This window comes from Lampris incognitus, chromosome 2 (genome assembly GCF_029633865.1).
Source record: "Lampris incognitus isolate fLamInc1 chromosome 2, fLamInc1.hap2, whole genome shotgun sequence".
Classification (NCBI taxonomy): domain Eukaryota; kingdom Metazoa; phylum Chordata; class Actinopteri; order Lampriformes; family Lampridae; genus Lampris; species Lampris incognitus.
The window spans coordinates 126089301-126114266 of NC_079212.1; the positions used below are offsets into that span (position 1 = coordinate 126089301).

The 24966-nt window shown below is 41.8% G+C and overlaps 1 protein-coding gene across 1 annotated transcript in view; it reads left to right on the forward strand.

Moving 5' to 3' along the window:
- kif5ab (kinesin family member 5A, b) overlaps window positions 1-24966 on the forward strand; it is a 157421-nt gene that overhangs the window by 41771 nt on the left and 90684 nt on the right. Inside the window, exons 3-9 of the mRNA XM_056301645.1 lie at window positions 270-343; window positions 814-918; window positions 1572-1620; window positions 12671-12726; window positions 14975-15062; window positions 15909-16033; window positions 21191-21295. Coding sequence (XP_056157620.1) covers window positions 270-343; window positions 814-918; window positions 1572-1620; window positions 12671-12726; window positions 14975-15062; window positions 15909-16033; window positions 21191-21295 — 602 coding nt within the window. The remainder of the gene's footprint in view (window positions 1-269; window positions 344-813; window positions 919-1571; window positions 1621-12670; window positions 12727-14974; window positions 15063-15908; window positions 16034-21190; window positions 21296-24966) is intronic.

A 24966-nucleotide genomic window follows, 5' to 3' on the forward strand; every position in this document is an offset into this window, starting at 1 on the left:
TATAACCTCAAACTCTGGGTAAGAATGAGGGATAATTAAAAGAGGGGCTAATGTGTTTTTTTTGTGTGTGCAACCACAATCCATTTATACATGACTATCTATCTATCTATCTATCTATCTATCTATCTATCTATCTATCTATCTATCTATCTATCTATCTATCTATCTATCTATCTATCTATCTATCTATCTATCCCATGTATCTGTCTGTCTGGTTGTTTCAGCTTTGCTCCTTGTTATTCATCATCTATCTTTGGTTTCCATTATAGATGTGCTGGGGGGATACAATGGAACCATCTTTGCCTATGGCCAGACATCCTCTGGAAAGACACACACCATGGAGGTACAGTGTGACTAAATAATTGATAATTGAGCAGGGAGGTTTTCTGCCTGCTGTGGTTCTCCCTCTCTCAAAACGCTCTCTCTCTCTCTCTCTCTCTGTCTCTCCCCACCTTACTTCTTTTTGTCTTATTTTCTTACTTGCTCTTAAGCACACACACACACACACACACACACACACACACACACACACACACACACACACACACACCTTCCCTCTCTTGTACATGTTCCCTTATCTCCTCCTTGTCCTATGTCCTACTCAATCACGTTCATCACAGCAATCTCCTTTACAGCCCACCGCATGTGAATTGACAACCTTTACAACCCTCTCTACGAAATAATCTCTGGATCCCCTTAGAGCTGAGTCTAGTCTGCCATCTCTCCCCTTAATGGCTTCTCCACTTTGTTCCTCTCAAATCCTCCACTACTCCTCAAGCATCCTCTTTTCCCTCCATTCTTCTCTTTTCCCAGGGAAAACTTCATGATCCTCAGGGGATGGGCATCATTCCCAGGATTGCGGAGGACATCTTTGAACACATATTCGCCATGGATGAGAACCTCGAGTTCCACATAAAGGTTTGTGTGAAATTTAGCTTCACACACCTACACACACACGCACACAAACATTAGCTGAGTTTTATCACAGCAGGCTGGTATTTTCAGTTTGAATGCAGTTGAATAATAGCTGATGTGGATTGGCAGAGCAGACACAGGCAGGGTTTAAATAAAACATAATGGATAAATCGTGTTTGTCAAGACCCATTTGTTGTGCCTTTTTTTTTTTGCAATGACGCCGCAGTCTTTTAATAGATGGTAATAGCTCACCAGACACATAGGAGATTATCCAATGCCTGTTTTACAGATTTGTATAATCAGCTGCCCTCCCTCTGGTTCTTGCTATTATTTTCATCTCACTCTTTCTATTGCACTCCCTCCCTCTCTCCATGTCCTCTCCTACTTAACCACCTCAGTTATATTTTCTTTAATGTATCTATCCTGCTCTCTCTCTCGCTCTCTCTCTCTCTCTCTCTCTCTCTCTCTCTGGCTCTCTCTCCCTGTCCATCTCAATTACTTTCTATTTTGTCATTATCTCTCTGTCTGCCCCCCTCGCTTTATTTTCCTCCTCTCCTCATTCACTCTCTTTCCTTCTGTGTCCTCCTCTTCCCGTCTCTTCCTCTCTATCGCTCTCCGTCAAAGATTAGTCATCCATGTTTCTTATCTTGCTCCAGGTGTCCTATTTTGAGATCTACATGGATAAAATCCGGGACCTGCTGGATGGTGGGTGCATGCATTGCACAGCTCAGCAACACATGATTAATGGATTGTGTACATAAGACAAAAACAAAAACACCATACACCCACACTATTTTGCTAAAATGCACAATCCTTGGCCTCTCCAGATCCAAAGCTAGATAAACAGGTACTTACTGTTTTGTGCCAGTGATTTTCATTCATAATATTAATAATAATAGTAATATCACTGATACTAAGAAACCCTTGTGTTGTTTGAAGTTCTGAGTTTATGGGCAGTGGTGAAATTTGAGTTAAAATTAGAATGCATACAGAGAGAGAAAGACACACAAACTATCTCTCTTTGTGAGATTATCTATATTTGACAGCACAGTCTCATAGTTTTACATGCCAAAGTCACCACAGCAATATTACAGGTGTAGTGCATAGCAGCATCACTGAGGTATCTAGCCGGAGTGGAATGATGGAAAGGCCCAGATAAAGAGCTGTGGGTGGTATCCATCTGATTACATCTCTAATGGTGCCAGTACCAGTGGTGAAAGCGCCCATCTGTATGCAGGCGGAGTAGACAGGGACTTGGGGAGCGTTCCTATAAATGAACAAGGAGAAGACAACAAGCATGATGAAATAAGACGGTAGGGGATAGATCATTGTGTAGACATATATACAGATATGTAATAGGTTCAGGGATGATGATGCATTGATGGAAAAGCTCACACACAGGTGTGTGCACACACATGCTGTTAGACACACACAAGCTTGCATCAACAAACAAGTTGGATTTTCCTACAAGAAACAGTTTTGCTTGTGTTGTCTAGTAAAATTAATATGTTAATGCACATGTTAGTATAGGGATGGACACTTCCATGCACCTGTCAAAGAAGGTTGAATCAGTTCATCTGGACACAACATTTATTAACAGAAACATTTCATCATTCATCTAGGTGACTTAATTCAATCTAAACTGACTGCAGGTTTCCCCACCCTTATAAACAATACAATGGCATAAAGACCGAAATCAACGACCAGTTTCATATGTGTGGTGTATGAAACACTAATACTGTTCTAAACTGTTTAAGTAGATAACTGGAAAGTGCACATGGCAGACTTATGACAGTAACGTAGTATATTTATTTTTACGCTATAACAACCTAGCTATCCCAAGTAGAGCGGAGTACCAAGAGGACGCCCTGGTGGCGATTCTGCCTTATATACTCTTCAGGAACAACCAATAGCTGACCTCCACCTCATTCAGCACCAATCACATTTGAATGTGCACATTCAAAACCAACCAACCCACACTGGTTAATATTCTGTGTTGGGAACCACAATATGCAAATAAGCGTGACCATTAACTAGAGTTACAATGGCCATGTGTACTATTCACAAAGGATTGGGGAATAGTTGCAATCACAGCATTGTAAGATGGTAACAGATGTACGTTTAGCCCGCTTCACATAGATGGACTCTTTGACTCTCCGTTCAAACCAGCGTTCCTCCCAATCAAGGATGTGCACATCATCATCCCTGAAAGAGTGGCCACTCGCCTGTAGATGGATGTAGACTGTGGAGTCCTGGCCTGACGTGTTAGCTCTTCTGTGTTGTGCCATTCTTTTGGTCAGTGTCTGTTCAGTTTCCCCAATATACAAGTCACGGCAATCCTCCCGACACTTAACAGCATCCAGGGGTGGGCAATCTTATCCAGAAAGGGCTGGTGAGGGGGCAGGTTTTTGTTCCAACCAAGCAGTTACACACCTGTGTCTCCCAATCAAGTTCCTCAGTGAAGATCCTACTGGTTGATTAGTGGGATCAGGTGTGTAACCACTTGGTTGGAACAAAAAACCTTCACCGACACCAGCCCTTTCTGGATAAGATTGGCCACCCCCATACACTATATTGCTCTGTTTGTGCCGGGGGACCTGAGTACATCTGTCACCATCTTATTATGATTGCAACTATTCCCCAATCCTCTGTGGCCATTGAAACTCTAGTTAATGGTCACACCTATTTGCATATGAAACTAATCGTTGGTTTTGGTTGTTATGCCACTGTATTGTTCATAAGGGTGGGGATACCTGCAGTCAGTTTAGACTGAAGAGGTCACTTAGATGAGTGATGAAACGTTTCTGTCAATAAACATATCCACATGAACTGATTCAACTTTCTTTGATTTTCTTACCTGGATTATTGAGCATGCATCAAGACATTCCATGCACCTGCATAGAAAAAGGTATGTGTGGACACACGTTTGTTTGTATACCCTTGTGTGGACAAGAATTTTTTAAAATCCTATTTCCCCTTCCCCAAACCCTAAAACTAACCCCAATCTTAACCCTCTCCCTAACACTGAGGCCAACCCTTACACTTACCTTATGGTCATCCAAAAACACCCCAAATTTTAACCTCACATTAACCCCTAACCCTAATATTAGACTTAATCCTAACCATAACCCTAGTTGTAACCCGTCTTCAACCCAACCCTTAGCCAAGAAATTACCCTTTCTCCTCATGGGGACCTAAAATAATAATAAAAAAAAAACATCCCCATGAGATCAGCGGTACGTACTTTTACTGTTCTTATGAGGACATTAATGCCTCACAAATGTAGACACACACACACACACACACACACACACACAGACACACACACACACATTCGCATACACATCATAGCCTCCAAAGAAAAATCAGCGCAACCCAGCGATAATTTAATCATCCTCAGAAACACAGGGCTTTCAAATGTCAACTAACTGGGATGACACATTTTACCCTTGTATCACTTGACCCCCCCCCCTAAAAAAAAACAAAACAGTTTTGGCCTTTGGCATTTTTTGAGGCATTTGCTGAACTTCCGATTTAACACAGTTCCATTCTGTCAAAACTTATTTACTTAAATAAGCAGGAGGTTGCCATGTTTTCTGTCACTACAGCGGCACAGTCAGAAATGTAGGAATGATGAGTCAACTTTGGCAACAGTTTAACAAATACAAATCCACACCAACATGCACACACTTATTTTCATTTGAATGCACACACACACACACACACACACACACACACACACACACACACACACACACACTTGCTCATAGGACACCCTAAAACTTACTTATTCACTCTTGTAAACATGTGTACAGACAAGGCCACATGTAAATAGTACATATATACAGCAAGAAATTAAACAATATCCCACTTTGTTTGCTCTCTTGCTGTGGTGATACCCCCCCCCCCACACACACACACACAGATCATATTCACTTACAAACACATCCATGTCATGTATTGGTTAGTTGTTTGACACCTGTCAGTACCCGTAATGAGGACGTCATGAGAAGACGCATTGTAGGCTGGGAGTTCTTCTGATAAAGAGAGCAAAGAGTTGAATACGTCTGTGATAATATATGTTATATAATGTTGTCTAAATTAGGTGATTTTGCATTAGGAAGGCTGTTGGAACTGTACAATAAGATCTGGGAGGAAGGCAAACTTCCAATAGTGTGGAAGGAGGCTGTCATTGTTCCTGTCAAAAAACCTGGGAAAGACACTGCCACTCCAGTTAGTTATAGGCCTATAGTTTTGACATCACACACATGCAAAATTATGGAAAGAATGGTTACAGAAAGGTTGATGTATTACATAGAAAAGAATGAATTAATCACTTCATGTCAGAGTGGGTTTAGAAGAGGGTGTAGTACTTTAGATCCACTGTTATGCCTGAAGTCTGACATCAAGAAGCTCAAGTAAATAGTGTGTTGTAGCTGTTTTCTTTGATGTGGAGAAGGCTTATGACATGATGTGGAAGGAAGGACTCTTAATAAAATTGGATATTATGGGTGCTGGAGGTAAAATATATAATTGGATTAGGGACTTTTCATTTGGCCGTGCTATTCGAGGTCATGTTGGGAACCAATTTTCAGAGCGATATGTAGATGAGAATGGAACCCCTCAGGGTAGTTTGATTAGTCCTCTTCTGTTCTCCATTATGATAAATTATATATATATATATATATATATATATATATATATATATATATATATATATATATAAGCAGGTAGGTCCAGATTTTGGTAAGTCACTTTTTGAAGATGATGGAGCACTTTGGAAAAGGGGTAGGGATATAAAATGTGTTGTGGGAAAAGTTCAGGAGGCAACTATATAAGTTGAAAACTGGGTTCTGACATGGGGGTTTAAGTTGTCAGTAGAAAAATCAGAAAATGTATTTTTTACAAGGAAAAGGGTATGAGAAGATGTTAGTTTAAAACTCCATGACCAAGGATTAGGGAAAATGAAAGCATTTAAATTCCTTGCAATATGGGTGGATAAGAGGGTCAAATGGAAAAATCACATTGATAAAATAGAAGATAAATGTAAAAAAGTTTTGAATGTTATGAGATCCTTGGCAGGCACTACATGGGGGGTTGATACAGTTGCTTTAAGGAGCATTGATACAGCTTTAATTAGATCAGTCCTAGATTATGGTTTTATTGTGTTTTGTTCAGCTGCATGTACTTCTTTAAAAAGGCTAGACAGAATCCAGGCTCAAGCATTAAGGCTGTGTTGTGGAGCAGTCAAGTCTACACCAGTGTCAGCACTTCAGGTAGAAGTTGGAGAAATGCTTCTTTATTTAAGGAGGAGACAGTTAATGGCCAAGTATTGGGCAACTCTGCAGGGACATAAAGATTCACATCATACAAAACAGATTTTAGATATGAGTTTGGAAAGTAACAAATTCAGAATATCAGTTGTTCTACCACAGTTACTACCTCAACCAGTAGTAGATTTCTCTACTACTGAATCGTTTACACTCAAAAAGAAATACAGTCAATGCGCAGGCTTATGTTAACACTGTTATATGTGAAATATATGGACAATATATTTATTGATGGGTCCAAAAATCCAGAGAATGGAAACACCAGTTGTGCATTTTATGTTCCTGAGTTAAAGGTCAGAGTAAAAAAGTGAGCAAGTAATCACTTAACGGTGTATACAGTAGAAATGTTGGCTATCTCATTAGCTCTTCAGTGGGTAGAAGAAATTCAACCAAGGCACGTTTTAATTTGCTCAGACTCCAGTGCAACCTTAGATAGCTTAAAAAATACATCTTCAAATTTTCGACAAGATATTCTCTATGAAATATTACAGCTATTATACAGGATTGTTAGATTGGGAATAGATGCTCAGTTTATGTGGATACCAGCTCATGTAGGTATTAGGGGAAATGAAACTGGACCAACAGGCCAAAAACAGATAGAAAGCAAGTCAAATAGAACTGTCAGTTCCAATCAGCAAAGTGGAAACAAAATAATTTGTAAGACACAAAGTCAAGGCACAATGACAGGAATTATGGGACAATAATCGAAAAGGAAGACATCTGTACCGGATCCAACAGGAAGTAGAGTAGAAAGGACTTGTGGGGGGGGCAGAAGAGAACAGAACATCATTAGCAGGTTAAGATTAGGTCATACAAGACTGAATTCCTCATTGCAACTCATCGGGAAACATCAAACAGGGAACTGTGATGTCTGCTGCCAACCTGAGACTACAGAACATGTATTTTTTATTTGCCCAACATATGCAAGAGAGAGAGATTAATACTACAAACTATATCGGAACAAAAAGGAATTATGCACATGGACCTAAACTCAATTTTCACAAGGAACACTGGGAATGATGTACTTAAATATATATTCACCTTTCTTAAGGATACTGGCCTGATGGGAAGTATATTTTAAGGACTCTTTAATGTAACAGTAGGTGGCGATAATGCCCCATTTGGTTGCAATTCGCCAATAAAATAAAAGAAGAAGAGAAAGATTACGTCTGTGTCATGGGTATGACTTAATTCGCTGTGTCTACCGGTCTAATTGAATTGCGACGAGGATAACGACCGTGCTCGTTTATTAGATAGATATTCAAGTTTAGGTAGCAAAACCGGCATTCAGAATTTTGCCTGCTTCGCCGAGCCAGCCACGTTGGGCCCAAGATGGACGTGGTGGCTACCGTCTTTGGAACTAAATGTCGACGGCAACGGACTCATTATTGAGGACGACTCTACAGATGCCCCGAGACAGCGGAGAAGAGCTCCACTATTACACTTAGCCGGACCAGATGTACAAGACATATTCTCGACTTTACCGAACACAGGTCTACCAGCGGACTATGCGGCGGCAGTTCGCGCTTTAAATCTCTACGTCGTACTCCAAATCAACACAGCATTTGCCAGACAGGCGTTTCACAAGCCGTCACCAAAAGCCAGGTGAGACTGTACAACAATGTTCCACTCTTTTGCGGAAGGCAGCCAGAGACTGTGGGTTTTGGGGGGATTCTGATCATCAGATAAGAGACGCTATCCTGTGTAGATGTACATCTACAAACAATGTGCGGAGGAAACGGCTAGAAGACGGGCTAGGCCTTAACGCTCACCCGCGCGTTACAAATAGCCCCACGGTGTGAAAATGTCGAGGGGCAGATGTCAGCCATGTCATGCACGGAGAAGGCGGAGACAGAGAGACTGTTCGTCGCATTACACAAAATGGAGGGAAATGGGTGAAAAGAGCGGCAAGGAAACCAAAGGGAAATGGAGATAACGACGAAAGGAAATGTTACAGATGTGGACACAAGGACGTGGACAAGGATCCGAAATGCCCAGCGTGGGGACAAACGTGTCATAAGTGCGGTGGGAAGGATAATTTTTCAAGTATGCCGCACAAAGGGTAGGCCTATAAAGAAACACAGTATGAACAATGTAGAGGGACAGAACTGACTTTGCATTTGTGATTAATGGGAATGACATGACTGGGAGACTTACCTTTTGTGTAGGGGGAGTAAATCTGAAAATGCTGATTGACTCTGGTGCAACCAGTAATGTTATTGACGAAAACACATGGAGATGGGGGAAGTTAGAACGTGTTGTCATTCATACATTCCTAAGACAGCGAGAAAGTTATTTTCTTAGGCGTCTAGCCAACCTCTGTCAGTTAAAGGTGCCTTTACATGTAAGATTACAATAGGTAGCAAAACTGAGCAGACAGAGTTCATTGTGATTAAGGGCAATGGGGAGCCACTACTAGGAAGGGAGACGACCATGAAACTTGGAGTTTTAAAAATATGCGCAGATGTCTCAGCTGTGGTAGACATAAGACAGTTATTCGAACAGCAGTATTCAAAGGTTTTCCAGGGAGTAGGACGGCTGAACACAAAACAGACAAACCTGTACATAGACCCGAAGGTAAAACCTGTGGCCCAGCCGCAGAGGCGTATACTGTTCAACCTAAGTGGGGCAGTAGAGGCCAAAATAAAACAATTGTTGGACATGGACATTATTGAACCGGTAACTGGCCCCACCCCATGGGTAAACCCTGCAGTTATTGTACCAAAATGAGACCATGATGTTAGGTTGTCTAGACATGAGACATGCAACCAGGCCATAGTGAGAGAGCGATATCCAATCCCCACTGTGGACGAGATACTTCAAGAGATGAATGGCTCAACAGTGTTTAGTAAGCTAGACCTGAAATGGGGCTATCAACAGCTTGAACTGACCGCAGAGTCAAGAGAAATCACCACCTTTGTAGTGCATAACGGTGTGTACAGACACAAAAAACTAATATTTGGGGTATCTTCAGCTAGCGAACAGTACCAACATGTAATAGCTAATATCTTGGCTGGAATTGAAGGTGTTGAAAACATCTCAGACGACATCATCGTGCACACAGCCGACCGGGAAACACATGACAGATGCCTGCACTCTGTCATGACCAGACTGATGGAAAGGGGACTGACGCTGAAGCTGGAAAAGTTGTCAATTTACCATGGACAGGTTAATAGTCATGGGAATATTGTTGTCTGAAAATCAGAATCAGAAAGAATTTACTTGACTCACTGGATTATTTTGCTCCTTATTTGTTGAGCACTTTCCCTATCATTGAGTTTTTCTTTTAACAAAGTTTTATATCTTATATATATATATATATATCATCCATCCATCCATTATCTTAACCGCTTGTCCTGCTCTCAGGGTCGCGGGGATGCTGGAGCCTATTCCAGCAGTCATTGGGCAGCAGGCGGGGAGACACCCTGGACAGGCCGCCAGGCCATCACAGGGCACACACACACGCGCACACACGCACACATTCATATCTAGGTCCAATTTAGTAGGGCCAATTCACCTGACTTACATGTCTTTGGACTGTGGGAGGAAACTGGAGCCCCCAGAGGAAACCCACGCAGACACAGGGAGAACATGCAAACTCCACACAGAGGACAACCTGGGATGACCCACCAAGGTTGGACTACCCCGGGGCTCGAACAGGACCTTCTTGCTGTGAGAGAGAGAGAGAGAGAGAGAGAGAGAGAGAGAGAGAGAGAGAGAGAGAGAGAGAGAGAGAGAGAGAGAGAGAGAGAGAGAGAGAGAGAGAGAGAGAGAGAGAGAGAGAGAGAGAGAGAGAGAGAGAGAGAGAGAGAGAGAGAGAGAGAGAGAGAGAGAGAGAGAGAGAGAGAGAGAGAGAGAGAGAGAGAGAGAGAGAGAGAGAGAGAGAAACAAGCCTGTTTCATGCCATAAGCAATCATCAGCTAAAGGGCATCGGACCAACGGCAGAGAGAGTGCGAGTGGTGGCAGATGCTCAAGAGCCAGAGAATGCTGCAGAGGTGAGGAGTTTCTTAGGACTTGTGGGGTATAGTAGCAGATTCATCCCACAATTTGCAACATTATCAGAGCCACTGCGTCGCTTAACAAGAAAGGACACACTTTGTATTTGGATCCCAACAGAGAAGGTCATTCAAGGCGCTTAAGAAGGCACTGGCTAGAGCTGGCACCTTAGCATATTTTGACAAGGACACACCAACCAAAGTGATAGCGGATGCCAGTCCGGTAGGTTTAGGTGCAGTACTGGTTCAGAACCAACAGGGACAGGATGTGTAGATATGCTATGTGAGTTGTAGTTTAACTGACTGCAAGAGGAAATACTCTCAAACAGCGAGAGAGACGCTAGCTCTTGTATGGGCTTTCGAGAGACTACACCCCTATGTGTATGGCCGAAGGTTTGATTTGGTAACTGACCATAAGCCATTAAAAATAATATATTGGCCCCAATCCAAACCCTGTGCCCGCATAGAAAAGTGGTTACTTAGGCTGAAGCCATAGACTTTTAAAGTGGTACACATCCTGGGCAAACAAAACATTGCTGACCCATTGTCACGACTGTTGGGAGAAACAGCAAAGCAAGAGAGACACGCCCATGGCTCAGATGATTATGTGAGCTTTGTAGCCATAAATGCCACACCCAAAGCACTCACTACTAGAGAGGTGGAAGAGGCCTCTGCAACCGATCCAGAACTAATTGAAGTGCGGAAGGCAATCACAACTGGACATTTTGGAAGCTAAAACTTATGCAGCAATTGTGAATGAGCTGTGCGTAGTGGGGTACCTAGTTCTTTGTGGAACACATATTGTGCTACCCACAACTTTGCATGCAAGAGCGCCAGTGTTAGCACATGAGGAAAATATGGGGATCGTTGGGACTAAGCAACGTCTCAGGACCAAGGTGTGGTGGCCTGGCATGGATAGGGCAGTTGAAAAATGCTGTAAAAGTTGCCACGGCTGTCAAATAGTGGCCAGACCCGACCCACCTGAACCATTACAACCGACACCATTACCGGACTTGGCAGGACTTGGCTATAGACTTACTTGGGCCCCTGCCATCCAATCACTACATTATTGTAGTTGATTATTACAGTTGCTACTATGAGTATGATGTCATGACTTCCACGACAACAGAGAAGGTTATTGATAGCCTAGAGTCTATCTTTAGCCGCTATGGTCTGCCTATCTCCTGTAAAAGTGACAGCGGCCCCTAGTTCAAGTCAGAGTTATTCAGACTTCTGTTTGAACAGCGGGATTAAACACCTGCAAACAACAGCAAAATGGGCTCAGGCTAACGGAGAACTCGAGCGACAAAATGCATGATGACGATGATCAGGATTGCTCATTCAGAAGGACTCGTTTGGAAACGTGAGCTTAGAACGTATGTGGCCATGTACAGGAGCATTGACCACGCCACAACAAGGAAGAGCCCAGCCGAGTTACTCTTTAAACACAAAATGAGAGGAAAGCTGCCAGAGATCACGGAGTCAAATGCAGACATGGAAGTGCGTGACCGGGACACGGAACAGAAGGGCAAGTCCAAACTGTACGCAAATGAATGCCGAAGTATTCAGAAGTGGACATAGGCGATACAGTTGTAGTACGTCAGGAAAAAGTGGACAAGTTCACTACCCATTTCAATGCATCACCCCACAAAGTCATAAATAAGACAGAATCGAGTAGTTGTAGAATCTCCAGAAGGAGAACACTACTCTAGAAACACTGGATTTGTTAAAAGATACTGAACCAATGGCTCAACAGAGTCACTCTGTGGGTAGGAGGAGACAAAGGGAAGAGAGGACAGTACAGTGGACTTTGATACACGTACCACTGTGACACAGACAGTACCCACTAACACTAACACGCCAGACATGACTAAGACAACCAGACCTCAGAGGGTTAAAAGACCACCTGATTGAATGTCTGATGACATCACACCGACGTCACAACCTAATATGTGCATAAACTGTATGGGTGATGTTGATGGGTAGACAATAAATAGTTGATGTTAAAACATGTTTAAGCACTAGTTGGTTGGAAAGCCACAGGTCTGTAAGATGTCTGTGAGCAAAAAAAATAAATTGTTTTTGCAATGCCGCTGTTGGCAACTGTTTTGTAAATTGTACGTTTGTTTCCAAGGAAAACAGGGTTATCGTGTTGGTTAGTTGTTTGAGTCCTGTCAGTACCTGAGTGAGGACATGAGAAGATGCATTGTATGCCGGGAGTTCTTCTGATAAAGAGAGCAAAAGAGTTGAATACGTCTGTGTCATAAGTATGATTTAATTCACTGTGTCTATCAGTCTAAATGAATGCATTAAGACAGACAGACAGACACAACAATGCATACATAATTACTCATGCATGTACACACAGACACAAACACATTTGTATAAGCAACAAAATGACCTCCGATCATCTTTGCCCTCTCACCACAGTGACAAAAACCAACCTGTCGGTGCATGAAGACAAGAACAGGGTTCCCTATGTGAAGGTGAGTCATTGTAGCTGGACTTTATTCTCTCCGACAGTGTGTGAAGTCTCCTCTCTTGTTTTCGTGTCATTGTTGCAAGTGACATGTTTGTCACTGGCAAAAGGGTATTGTGGATTCTAATTGGAAGCAAAGGAAACTAAAGTTTCATCCTAACATGGTGTCTGCGCATGTGGGCAAGTATTGAGCACAAAGCATATGTGCATGCTTTTGCAAGTTTTCGTGATTGGGTATGTATGTTAAAGCTAGAGTAGGTAACTGAACATTCCAATGCAAATCTTTCCACCTCTCTCCCTGCTGCCTCGTATCACCGCTAAGTTCCTCCTACCAAATGACCTCTGTATCACTCTTAAAACGTGACAAGTGACATGAATTTTTACATTTCCTTACAACAATGAATTATTTTCCACCATTTAAGTAACTCAGTTCATGTAATCCTAATGTTGATACACACTACTCCCACTTGTCTAGCAGCGATTATATCCTAACTATCGAGATTCTGAGTAACTGGAGACAAAACTTTTTTTGTACTCCACGTAGATCATAAACCTTTGAATATAAAAGTGACTAATTGAAATCAGTTGAGAAATGTAAATGTCATAGTGTGTTTTATTCAGAAAAACCGCAGCACCCCCATTTACTTGTATTTGTTTACAGGCCAGTCTTTCCTGGTCCAATAGACCCCTTATCACGTGACGTAAAAGCTGCATTGTAAACAAGATGCACGCGCAGAAAGTGGCAAAACATGGCCGAGAAACAACGTGCGTACCTATGAAACTCACAGATAAAATACATATAAAACTTAAAATTAAATGGAACTTAGAATTAAATGGAAAAAATGTTCAAAATTTGAGATATGTTGAAGGCCTAAGCAAGGCAGACAGAAAGCATTACGAGTCGAAACTTATTCTAAGCACTGGAGAAAAACTTCCCGAACCGTTTTTGCTTTCTGAAGCTCAGTGGACAGGTGATATCACGAAATTGCCAAACATCGGCTGGAGGGATGTGACGGAATACCTCATAGATACACCAAATATATTTATGAAAGAGTCAATAAAAGCATACAAGTCTTTAGAAGCATACGATTACTTTGTTGGTGGGAATGTCCAAGACTGTTTTTACCATCCGTTATCTAAGGAAAACAAGTTTCGCCTCATCAAATCAAAGATAAGCCCTCATAGTTTGTTTGTGGGATTGAATTGTTTGTATTCAACAAAAGTTGAATTGTTTGTACAGTTATGAGATCGAGGCTGAAGTCAAATTATGACCTCAAGCATCATGACACAAGAAAGCTGATGGAATCGTTGTCAGTTTTGAGGAAGGCTAGGCATTGACAACTCAAACTTTGGTTTGGGAGTTGCTCTACTAGGACAGTATCACATTTGGAGCTGTTATTTACATATGTTCAATCACAATACTTATTTGTGAAATCAATGGATACATACAAGATATGACATGTTCGCCGCAAATCTTTGCGTTTGATATTTGCTGTTCTGACCACGTCTTCCAGTCCTCCCAACAGATTGTATGAATCCACGCCTGTCTTCTTTGTTTTTTTGAATAGTTTTCCCTTTAGGCATGTTATAAAAATGCAGATGCTTGTTTTTACCATTTTTACAATTTGTACAACCAGCAGCGCAAAACTGTGAGGCATTTCGTTTGGTTTTAAATCAATTTTTCCATGAAGATCTCTTTGAGTTGAACGTACTAATGTTTACAAACACAAGACTCGTGGCCCCCTTTTGCCTCACAAGCTGCACATGCACATTTGGCGCATGTAAATAAGGGAACATGTCTATATGGCGGCAACGTTGACGTACGATGCAGCGTCTATGTATATGTGTCTGTGGTTACAACCGCAAGCGACTGGCGGGGTGGGGCTGATGCGAATTGATCACGTACACGCCCATCTGCATTTGTAGAACAGCCAATAGGAACGCCCTCTCTCTGAAATGACCTGTGTTTAGCTAAAATCTTCCGTCTTGGGCTAGGTTTTCTAAAGCCTGAATACAGAGCCAAGAAGAGGTGCAAAAGCCTAGTTTTCTCTCAGACCACATGAATAACAATATGCTGAAAGGTTACTATGGAATTTTTGCCCAAGGATGCCATAAAAAATTAACTAGCCCAGCTTTAATGTGTATGCGCATGTGGGTTTGTATGTGTTTGTTTTATTGTATTTGCATGCTTGTTTGTTTTTGTATGTACACCTGCCACCCACAAACATTTGTGTGCCCATGTTTTTGTTGCTCAGGGCTGCACCGAGCGCTTCGTAACAAGTCCTGAGGAAGTGATGGATGTCATAGATCAAGGCAAAGCCAACCGCCATGTTGCTGTCACCAGTGAGTCACATCTTTCCTCCTCCCTTATCTCATGTTCTTCAGATGACTTATACCAGATTTTTACACACATTAAGCTACAATCCTGAAAGACTGTCAGTTTTGTTTAGTTTACCGATATACATGGTGATATGTGGTAATTGCAATGGTGTTTGGCCACTCCAAATTCCAGAGATCAATTTGAAATGAAGCAGAGTTGTCAGTGCTGTTGTGTCAGCATCTTCCACACTTCCAAACAGATGTTGATGTTGTATTTTCCGCCACATTTGCTTGTTAGATACAACAGCGTCAAACCCAACCTTATCTGCCTTTCTTTTCATATTCGGCTGCTGTAATGAAGACATAATATGTGAATATGTGCATATGCGCTTTATCAGGAGCCACAGAAAACATCAAAATGAGCAACTACAAAAGCATTCGTGATTTGAATATTTGTAAATCAGCTTTTGTCTTTGATTACTCCAGTATGGCAGCATATTGTTATTACGCCAGCGACACGCCAGTGATATAAAGTACCGAACATTAAATTTGTTTGCATGTAAATCTTCGGGATAGTAATTTTAAGGCAAGCTTTGATTAAACGAGAATGTGAAAAGTGCAGTATGAAAGAAATGGAACATCTCTTAACAAGTGTGTCTATAGAAAGCAACAAACTGATTGACAGAAACGGAAGCCTGGCTGTTGTAGGATAATGTCTTTTTCCAAGTCTGAAATAGATTTGTCCCTATCTCCTGGACCTACTCCTGTACTGTCATGCCTTATCTCCTCTCCTCTTCTTTTCTCTCCCTTCCTGCTTGCTCCTCTGTTGCTAATTTTTTCTCACCTTTTGCTCCTGTTTTCTTTCTTTAGACATGAATGAGCACAGTTCTCGAAGCCACAGTATCTTCCTGATAAACATCAAACAGGAGCACGTGGAGACAGAGCAGAAACTGAGCGGGAAACTTTACCTGGTCGACTTGGCAGGAAGTGAGAAGGTGAGAGGGCAGAGGCGTGTGTGTGTGTGTGTGTGTGTGCGCTAATTTTTCTTACCAGATGGGTAAGATTTTTCTATACATTCAACAAAACTTTATCTTGAGCAGTATTCTTTAAACGCCGGCTGTCAGCCGAGTCAACTACTTTCTTACTGTTTGTATTTTTTTTTTGGGCTGGACCTTACAGGGGCCAGCCATACACATGCAGTTGTGCGTGACTGAGTGAATGCCTGAATGACTGATGGAGTTTAATCATTGGTCGGACAGCCAAGTTGGAGTTTCCCCATTGGCCATGCGAGCAATTTTCTATTATGTCATCAGCTGTTGGTGGAACCGATGTCAAAACAGCTGCTTTTTAAACATAGTCGCGCAAAAACAGCTGTTTAATAAATGTATTCGCAGTCCAGCCACATACTAGGTTTTAACCTAGTCTTGTTTGTTTCATAGCGAGTTGTTTCTCGCCCTTCTCAGTGTAAGGTACCTTGCAGGTTTTCTCCTTTCCAACAAACAAAATAGACTCATGGCTTTTTGTTATTGTGAGCTGCATTACACACTGATTGTATCACGCTGATTTATTGACGAGGAGTGTTCTGTCTATCCTATATTGCTTCTAATGTCAACTATGCCACTCTGAAGGCTTCCAAATCAGCATAGCCCATGTATTTTTATTTCACTTGTCCTGCTCTCAGATGTGTCTGCTTGCTTGCTTATGAGATTATATTGACTGGAAAGTCCTCCTTTTTCTGAATGACATACATTTGATCGACAAAACGCTTGTGATTCAATAGCGCAAACTATGCGGGAAAATTGCCTCGAACCATTTGGAAATGCACTTGGAATTATCCATGCACCGTGTAGTCTATAAATTAGTTTGATCTATGAAAATTTCAAGGAAGGAAAACACCCCTCACCATATTGTTAATCACAGTATGTTAGGAGGGATGTGATGGCATCCACAGTTTCAACAGCCATGTTCATGTTACCCATTTAGAAGTCACACCCCTAGGGTTTATAGCCTGATCATGTGTGACGTAGATTCTTCTTTCCCCAGGGTTATCATGTGGGGATGTCAGTAAATATTGATGTAGGCCCACAGAGGTCTGCTGCTTCAGCTTTCTCACTGCATGTATTAACAACTTTATTCTTTTATCATATTACAGAGAAGCCTGTGTCACACAAAAGGAAAAGAGCACCACCAAGCCCAGCTCAGGACTCTGTCTTCATTCTTTAGCAAACCTGTTGGTCAGTTAATACAAAATGATAAAAAATATTTGCTTACCTTAAAATGTAACTTAATATTGGTATCCATATTACAATATTCTAGGTATTTTGTTTTTGTTTAAGTCTTTATGTCCATTCAACTTGATAGATAGATAGATGACAGTTACTTTATTCATTATTAAACAAATCTTAACTAATGTAAAAATAAGCCTTTAGTATTTGCCCTACTAGTCCCATTAAAAGTAATAGAGACGTTTCATGTAGAGAGAGCTGTTCAGAGAGCAGTGTAATAAATGTTTAAAAGTTTGTTACCATCTTTAAATAAAAAAAAGAAGAAAAAGAATAGCCTTAAAAATGTGTGATAGACAACTTTAGCTCATGGTGTTGAGCAGCAACCCCCCCCCCCAATCCCCTCCGGGGTCCCCATCTGGCTATTATTTGCACCCAGCTGGACATTGTATGCACTAGTGGAAAACCCTTTTTACTTCGCAATACCGCTCTATACAAATATTCGAAACTAATTTTCAACCTTTCAAAACTGAGTTTAAACATTGATGAATTGGCCTTGATCCTTCACAACTTTGGTTTAGCTATTCAAACCTGATTTGGACCTTATGGGATATGGCACCACACTGCTGTCATGGTAACAGAGATCAAGCCCTGAAAATAAATGCTGTGCATCACTATGTTATTTCTCTGTTGTTCACATTTAATTTGGCACACGTTTCATAAATCTGGGAATTTTGCATTCTTTAAAGTCCTCTTTCCAGTCAGTTCCTACCCAATAAGGCTTACAGCCACTAACAGACAATTTGCTAGGGAATACTTTCACTGAATAAATTCAATAAAGATAAAGGTCCTTCTTTAAACCTTTCATGTTCCAGCGCCCAAAAGCAAAACTGGATATTTTTATTTGTTTTTGTGCCTCCTTTTCTTGGGGTTTCCATTCAACCTTGCTCATTTCTACAGCCTGTTTTGCAACCTATTAGGGCTTATGACATGCCAGTGACATAGTGAAAAATTGGTCCATAACGAAACAGCAGAAGGTGAACTTCAGTTTTATATATATACTATATATATATATATATATACACACACACACACACACACACACACACACACACCTTACCTGGCGTTGCCTGGGGAGAATGTTCTCACCAAAACAACCAACAGGATCGACTCTTTACGATATGCGATGATGAAATATAGGATAAATTATGATATGATACATGTGATAAACGAATGTTATTAACGAAAATTATCAAATGTCATAATTTTCAATCCATTCATCAAGCTTCTTTGCCAATGTGTGTATTAATTGGTCAGTGCTCAAGCACCTCAGGGTAAACCACGTTGCGTGCCTTCAGGCTAGCATTGACAATGTTAGGTGTAGTGCCTACCTTCACCACTGGAAGGATTTGCCGGAAGTCTCTACAAAGCATTGTTGGAATACCTCTTTTGCAAATAAATCAAATTTTTTACTTGGTTTTTGAAATATTTTTTCGAACTGTGCAGTCCTTGGAAAGTGCTGATTCTAAAGATACCTTTTTTTTTTTGTTCTACAATGAGTATTTCTGTTTCATGCCATAAGCAATCATCAGCTGATAATTGCTTATGGCATGAAACAGGCTTGTACTGTCTCATAAACAATTTACTTGACTCACTGGATAATCCATCCATCCATTATCTTAACTGCTTATCCTGCTCTCAGGGTCGCGGGGATGCTGGAGCCTATTTCAGCAGTCATTGGGCGGCAGGCGGGGAGACACCCTGGACAGGCCGCCACAGGGCACACAAACACGCACGCACACACACAGACATTTGTTCCAAGGGACAATTGAGTACGGCCAATTCACCTGACTTACATGTTTTTGGACTGTGGGAGGAAGCCGGAGCCCCTGGAAGAAACCCAAGCGGACACGGGGAGAAATGCAAACTCCACAAGGAGGATGACCCGGGATGACCCACCAAGGCTGGACTACCCCGGGGCTCGAACCCAGGACCTTACTGATGTGAGGCGACCGCGCTAATCACTGCGCCACCGTGCCGCCCTCACTGGATTATTTTGCTCTTCATTTGTTGAGCTCTTTCCCTACCGTTGAGTGTTTCTTTAAACAAAGTTTATATACGTATATATATGAGAAAACAGCTCTATTTTGTCATTGTATTCTTACAATGAATGTGTTCTCTGCATTTAACCCATCCTATTGTATAGGATCGGTGGGCGGCTGCAGCACCCGCGGACCAACTCCAGTTCTTCTTTCCATTGCCTTGGTCAGGGCCACAGTATTAACCCTAACATGCATCTCTTTTTGATGGTGGGAAGAAACCGGAGCACCCGGAGGAAACCCATGCAGACACAGGGAGAATGTGTAAACTCCACACAGAATAATTATGACTGGTTTGGGTTTTATTCTACTTTTAATGCAAAGTAGGAGGGATTTAGATATTTATGAGAAAGCCAAAGGTAAGAACAATCAATTTCTGAGAAGTGCTGTAATCAGTTAAAAAAACAAAAAAGAAGAAAGTAACTAGACTAAACTCTGGCCCCAGTGCACATTTTATCCTTGATACAATTTTAAACCTCAAAAGCTCTTTGTCAGGTCAGCAAAGAGGGAACCCCAAAGAGCCGTATAATTGCTTCCCTGTTTTGAGGGGCGCAAAAAAAAAATGGCGTCAGGCTTCACTAGCTCCTCAAAACCAATTTAACTGCAGGACACAGGTCATAGGGAAAAAAAGGAGGCGTCAAACACATGAAACACCCCTTTCCAGCTGATTCTTGGTTGTGTTTTTCCTGTTTTTTCCAATTCAGATCTTGATACTGTTGATGCAAAGTGTAAACTATTTCCCTCAAGGCATCCACTTAACCAAGTATGCATAGTGAGGCTGAGGGCTACAAACTGGGATAGATGCTGACTGCTGTGCTTTTAAACTAATACCTGCTGATGAAGCATCATCGGCCCATCTTTGGCAATCCCTGAGGAGGAGAGAAAGAAAAGGCTATGCTCAGATAACTTCCTGGCCTCTGAGACAAAATGTTAATGACTGGCTATACAATAGGTGGTGTGCAGATAAAGATGTGTAAGATGTGTTGCGTATACACCTGGTGCATGCTTCTTTACCTGTTACTCCTAAATTACCTCCCATTCCCATTAATTGCAAATGATGATGAGATTGCATGATTATGTGTCGTCATATCACCTTCTCTTTGCTCCAGAATCCGGGCGAAAGATGAAAGCAATCTGTCTGAGGAGGGTTTCATCTTTTATACATCCCTTCTTCAAAAGCGCCTTCATAAACAAGTCTTTTTCATAATTCTTGCTTCACTCTTTTATTACTGATTTAATTCCGTTTTCTTTCATTTTGTTTTTTTAGTGTTCTCCTAATTAGCTGTAACTTTTTATTCTATTAATATTGCTTGTCTTTTATGGATTACACATTGACATGTCAGTCACTATTCGTGCAACTGTTTTTTTGTGTGTTTTTTTTTTTTTTTTTTGCTTATGTATTCACTGTTCATTTTGCTTTTTATTCTGCTGTAGAGCAAGTTGTGCCTTTTTTTTTTTTAGAAAAAGGGCTATACCAGTAAATGTTGTTGCTACAGTATTATTGCTTCCCACCTGGATATCTGTATTCAGTGACAACTCTGACATAGAGTAGTGTAACTTACATTTTGAGTCATGCCATAAAATCCAGCTGAAAGCCTGCACTATCGTTTAATATCTAAAAAGAATTGTGGGAAAATTTAAAATCCTTCTGATGAAGGATTTTAAATTTAAAAACACGTTGTTTTCCAAAATAGAAACACTTTATTTTTTCCCACACAGTAGACCATGTCAGTCGTCACGTGGGGTGAAAATAACAGAGGTTACTACGACATTTGGAAAGGTACTGTACTTCAAGGAACTAATTCCACCGATGTGTTTGTATCTGTGTCAGGTCAGTAAGACGGGCGCTGAGGGAGCAGTTCTGGATGAGGCCAAGAACATCAACAAGTCTCTGTCAGCCCTGGGGAACGTAATTTCAGCCTTGGCGGAGGGAACGGTAAGATGAAAACATCCATGCGTTTCCCCTTGTCCAGCTCGGCGCTGGCGAATTGCATGCTCACCTGTTTTGACCTCCCCTTAAAATGCTTCTTTGTACTAGACAGCAAATGGCTTACTGACAAAACACGGATGATGCTGTTATTGTGCCCCTGCTCAGTAATGATGAAACTGACCACAGTCCAGTGGTGGATGATTTTAGTAACTGGTGTAAATGCTCCTTCTTGGACATAAATGTGTCCAAAACGAAGGAAATGATAATTGACTTGAGGAAGAAGTCTACCCTTATTCTTCCTGCTGTTATTCATGGCCAGGCTGTTGAAGTTGTCCAACAGTGTAAGTATCTGGGGACAAAAACTGATGATAAGTTAACTTTTGAACCAAATACTGATGTTGTTTATGCAAAGGCCCATCAGCACATGTATTTTTATGGTACGCTCAGAAGTCTTTAATGTTGATGCCATATTTATGAGAATGTTTTATCAAGTCTGTTCTTACCTTCTCTTTTATTTGTGGGTTTTGGTCACTTGCCTTGAAAAACGGGGACAGGTTAGAAAGAATTGTTAAGATGTGCAGGAAAATTGCAGGTACAAATCTAAATGACTTCTCCCATATGTACAAAGCCAGAGCCACAAAGAAGGCTCAGTCTATTCTTGCTGACCCGAATTACCCCTTGTTCATTGTGTTCAGGTTGCTTCCATCTGGTCGCAGATACATAACCTGCCTAGATGCAGGACCAATAGATATAAGAATTTATTTGTCCCTGCTGCTATTGGCCTTTGGAATAATATTATGTAATTCTGTTTCTTTGTGTGAATAGTTTGTGTGTTGATCAGTGTTTGTTGATCATCGATGTTGATGCTGACTGTGCAACAAATTGCCCCTCGGGGATAGTTAAGATTACCTTGACCTTGAAATGATGTTTTTTCCAAAATAGTCTCCAGGCATCAGTGAATTGGGTAAAGATGCTAGCTTAGGACTTCTTAAGTCAAGCCAAATCAAGTTAATTTTATTTGTATAGCCCAATATCACTAATTAGAAATTTGCCTCAAGGGGCTTTGCAGCAACACAACATCCTGTCCTTAGATTCTCGCATCAGATAAGGAACAACTCCCTAAAAAAAAAAAAACAACCTTTAACAGGAAGGAAAAAATAGGAAGAAACCTCAGGAGAGCAACAGAGGAGGGATCTCTCTCCCAAGGTGGACAACGTGCAATGGATGTTGTGTTTATACAATTTGCACAATACAGCAATTGAAAGAGTATAACAAAATTATAATGAAATTATAAAATGTATAAAGAATATGATGAGGATGCCAAGCAGTGTCTTAACGCCACCGGAAAAGCCCAGCAGCACCCGAGCCACGCGACCAGAATCACCGTGTAAAAAAAAAAAAAGGTCACACATCTTAGTGAGAGAAGGATATAACATTAAAACAGGATAACACAATAATGTGGATTTATAAGACTATAAAAATAAAATGTGATGAGGGGGATGCCACGCAGTGTCCAGGTGGCGACCACTGTCACCATGGAGACCTGGGAGGAGGACAGACTGCACGTGCTCACAAGGGAGACTCACATCACATCATTCACACACAGAAAAAGAGAAAGGAGAAAACATCATTCAGAGAGAGAGAAAAAACATGAGAGAAGAGAAACGTTTGCAATAGTCAATAATCTATACACTATAATCTCATTGGCAGAACAGTGCTTGGTGAATTAGTTGAGACAGAAACCGACCCGCCATGCTGTACAGGTTGTGAATCACTCAACTTAAAGGCAACTAATTGTAGGCTAAGGCAAAAAGATGAGTTTTATTAAGTTTGGATTTAAAGGACTCAACAGACTCTGATTGTCTGATGGAAGCAGGCAGGTTATTCCACAAGAATGGCTCCTGATAGGAAAAGGCCCTGCCATCAGCTGACTTCTTTTTAACTTTGGATACACACAGGAGCCCTGTATTTTGAGAGTGAAGAGCTTGAGATGGAATGTACGATATAAGGAGATCAGACAGGTAAGATGGGGCAAGTCCATTTAGGATTTTATAAGTCAGCAGAAGCACCTTGAAGTCTGATCTAACATGGATAGGAAGCCAGTGAGGGGAGGCAAGAATTGGTGTAATATGGTCAAATTTCATAGAATTAGTTAGGATTCTAGCTGTCGCATTCTAAACCGTCTGAAGACTTTAGTACTAGCATGTGGCAGACCTGAAAACAACATTACAGTAGTCAAGTCTGGATGAAACAAATGCATGTATTCGAGTCTCTGCATCAGCCATGGACAGGAAAGACTGAATTTTAACTATATTATGTAAGTGAAAAAAGGCAGTCTTGGCGATTTCTTTAATATGCTTATCAAAGGAAAGGCTGGGATCAAATGTAACACCAAGATGTTTTTCTGCCACACTTTGTGAAATCACAGAGTTGTTGATTGTTATGATTACTTGATCAAATTGATGTCTGTGTCACGCAGGTCCAATGACCAGCATCTCGGGTTCATTCATTCATTAATTCATTAATTAATTCATCTTGAGCCGCTTCTCCAGGGTTGGGTCACACTGGCAGCAAGCTAAGTAGGGCACTCCAGATGTCCCTCTCCCCAGCAATGCCCTCCAGCTCCTCCTGAGGGATCCCAAGGCATTCCCCGGCCAGATTGGACATGTAGTCCCTCCAGCGAGTTCTGCGTCTACCCCGGGGTCTCCTCCCAGTTGGCCATGCTCGGAAAACCTCCAAAGGAAGGTGCCCAGGAGGCATCCTATCAGATGCCCAAACCACCTCAACTGGCTCCTTTTGACGCGAAGGAGCAGCGGCTCTACTCCGAGCTCCCCCTAGATGTCCAAGCTCCTCACCCTATCTCTAAGGCTGAGCCCAGACACCCTACAGATGACTAATTTCAGCTGCTTGTATCCGCGATGTCACCCTTTCGGTCACTACCCAAAGCCCATACGAAGATCGACTGGTAAATTGAGAGAGAGCTTTGCCTTCTGGCTCAGCTCATTCTTCACCACAACAGTCTAGTACAACATCCGCATTACTGCTGATGCTGCACCAATCCACCTCATGAGCAAGACCCCGAGATACCTGAACTCCATCATTTGAGGCAACAACTCATCCCCCACCCAGAGGGAGCAAGCCACCATTTTCCGGTAGAGAACCATGGCCTCAGACTTGGAGGTGCTGACTGTCACCCCACCCATTTCACACTCAGCTGCAAACTGCCCCAGTGCACGCTGTAGGTCGTGTTCTGATGAAGCCAACAAAGCCACATCATCTGTGAAGAGCAGAGATGCAATTCTGAGGTTCCAAAACGGACACACTCCTCACCTTGGCTGCACCTTGAGACCCTGTCCATGAATATCACAAACAGAATTGGAGGCAAGGGACAACCTTGGCGGAGTCCGACACCCACCGAAAACGTGTTTGACATTGTACCGGGAATGCAGACACAGCTCTCACTTTGGCTATACAAGGAGCAGATGGCTTGTAGCAGCTGCCCCGGTACCCCATACTCGCGCTGTACCCCCCACAGTGTCCCGAGGTACACGGTCATAAGCCTTCTCCAAGTCCATAAAACACATGTAGTCTGGCTGGTCAAACTCCCATGCCCCCCTCAGCACTTCTGCAAGGGTAAAGAGTTGGTCCGTCGTTCCACGGCCATGACGGAATCCGCA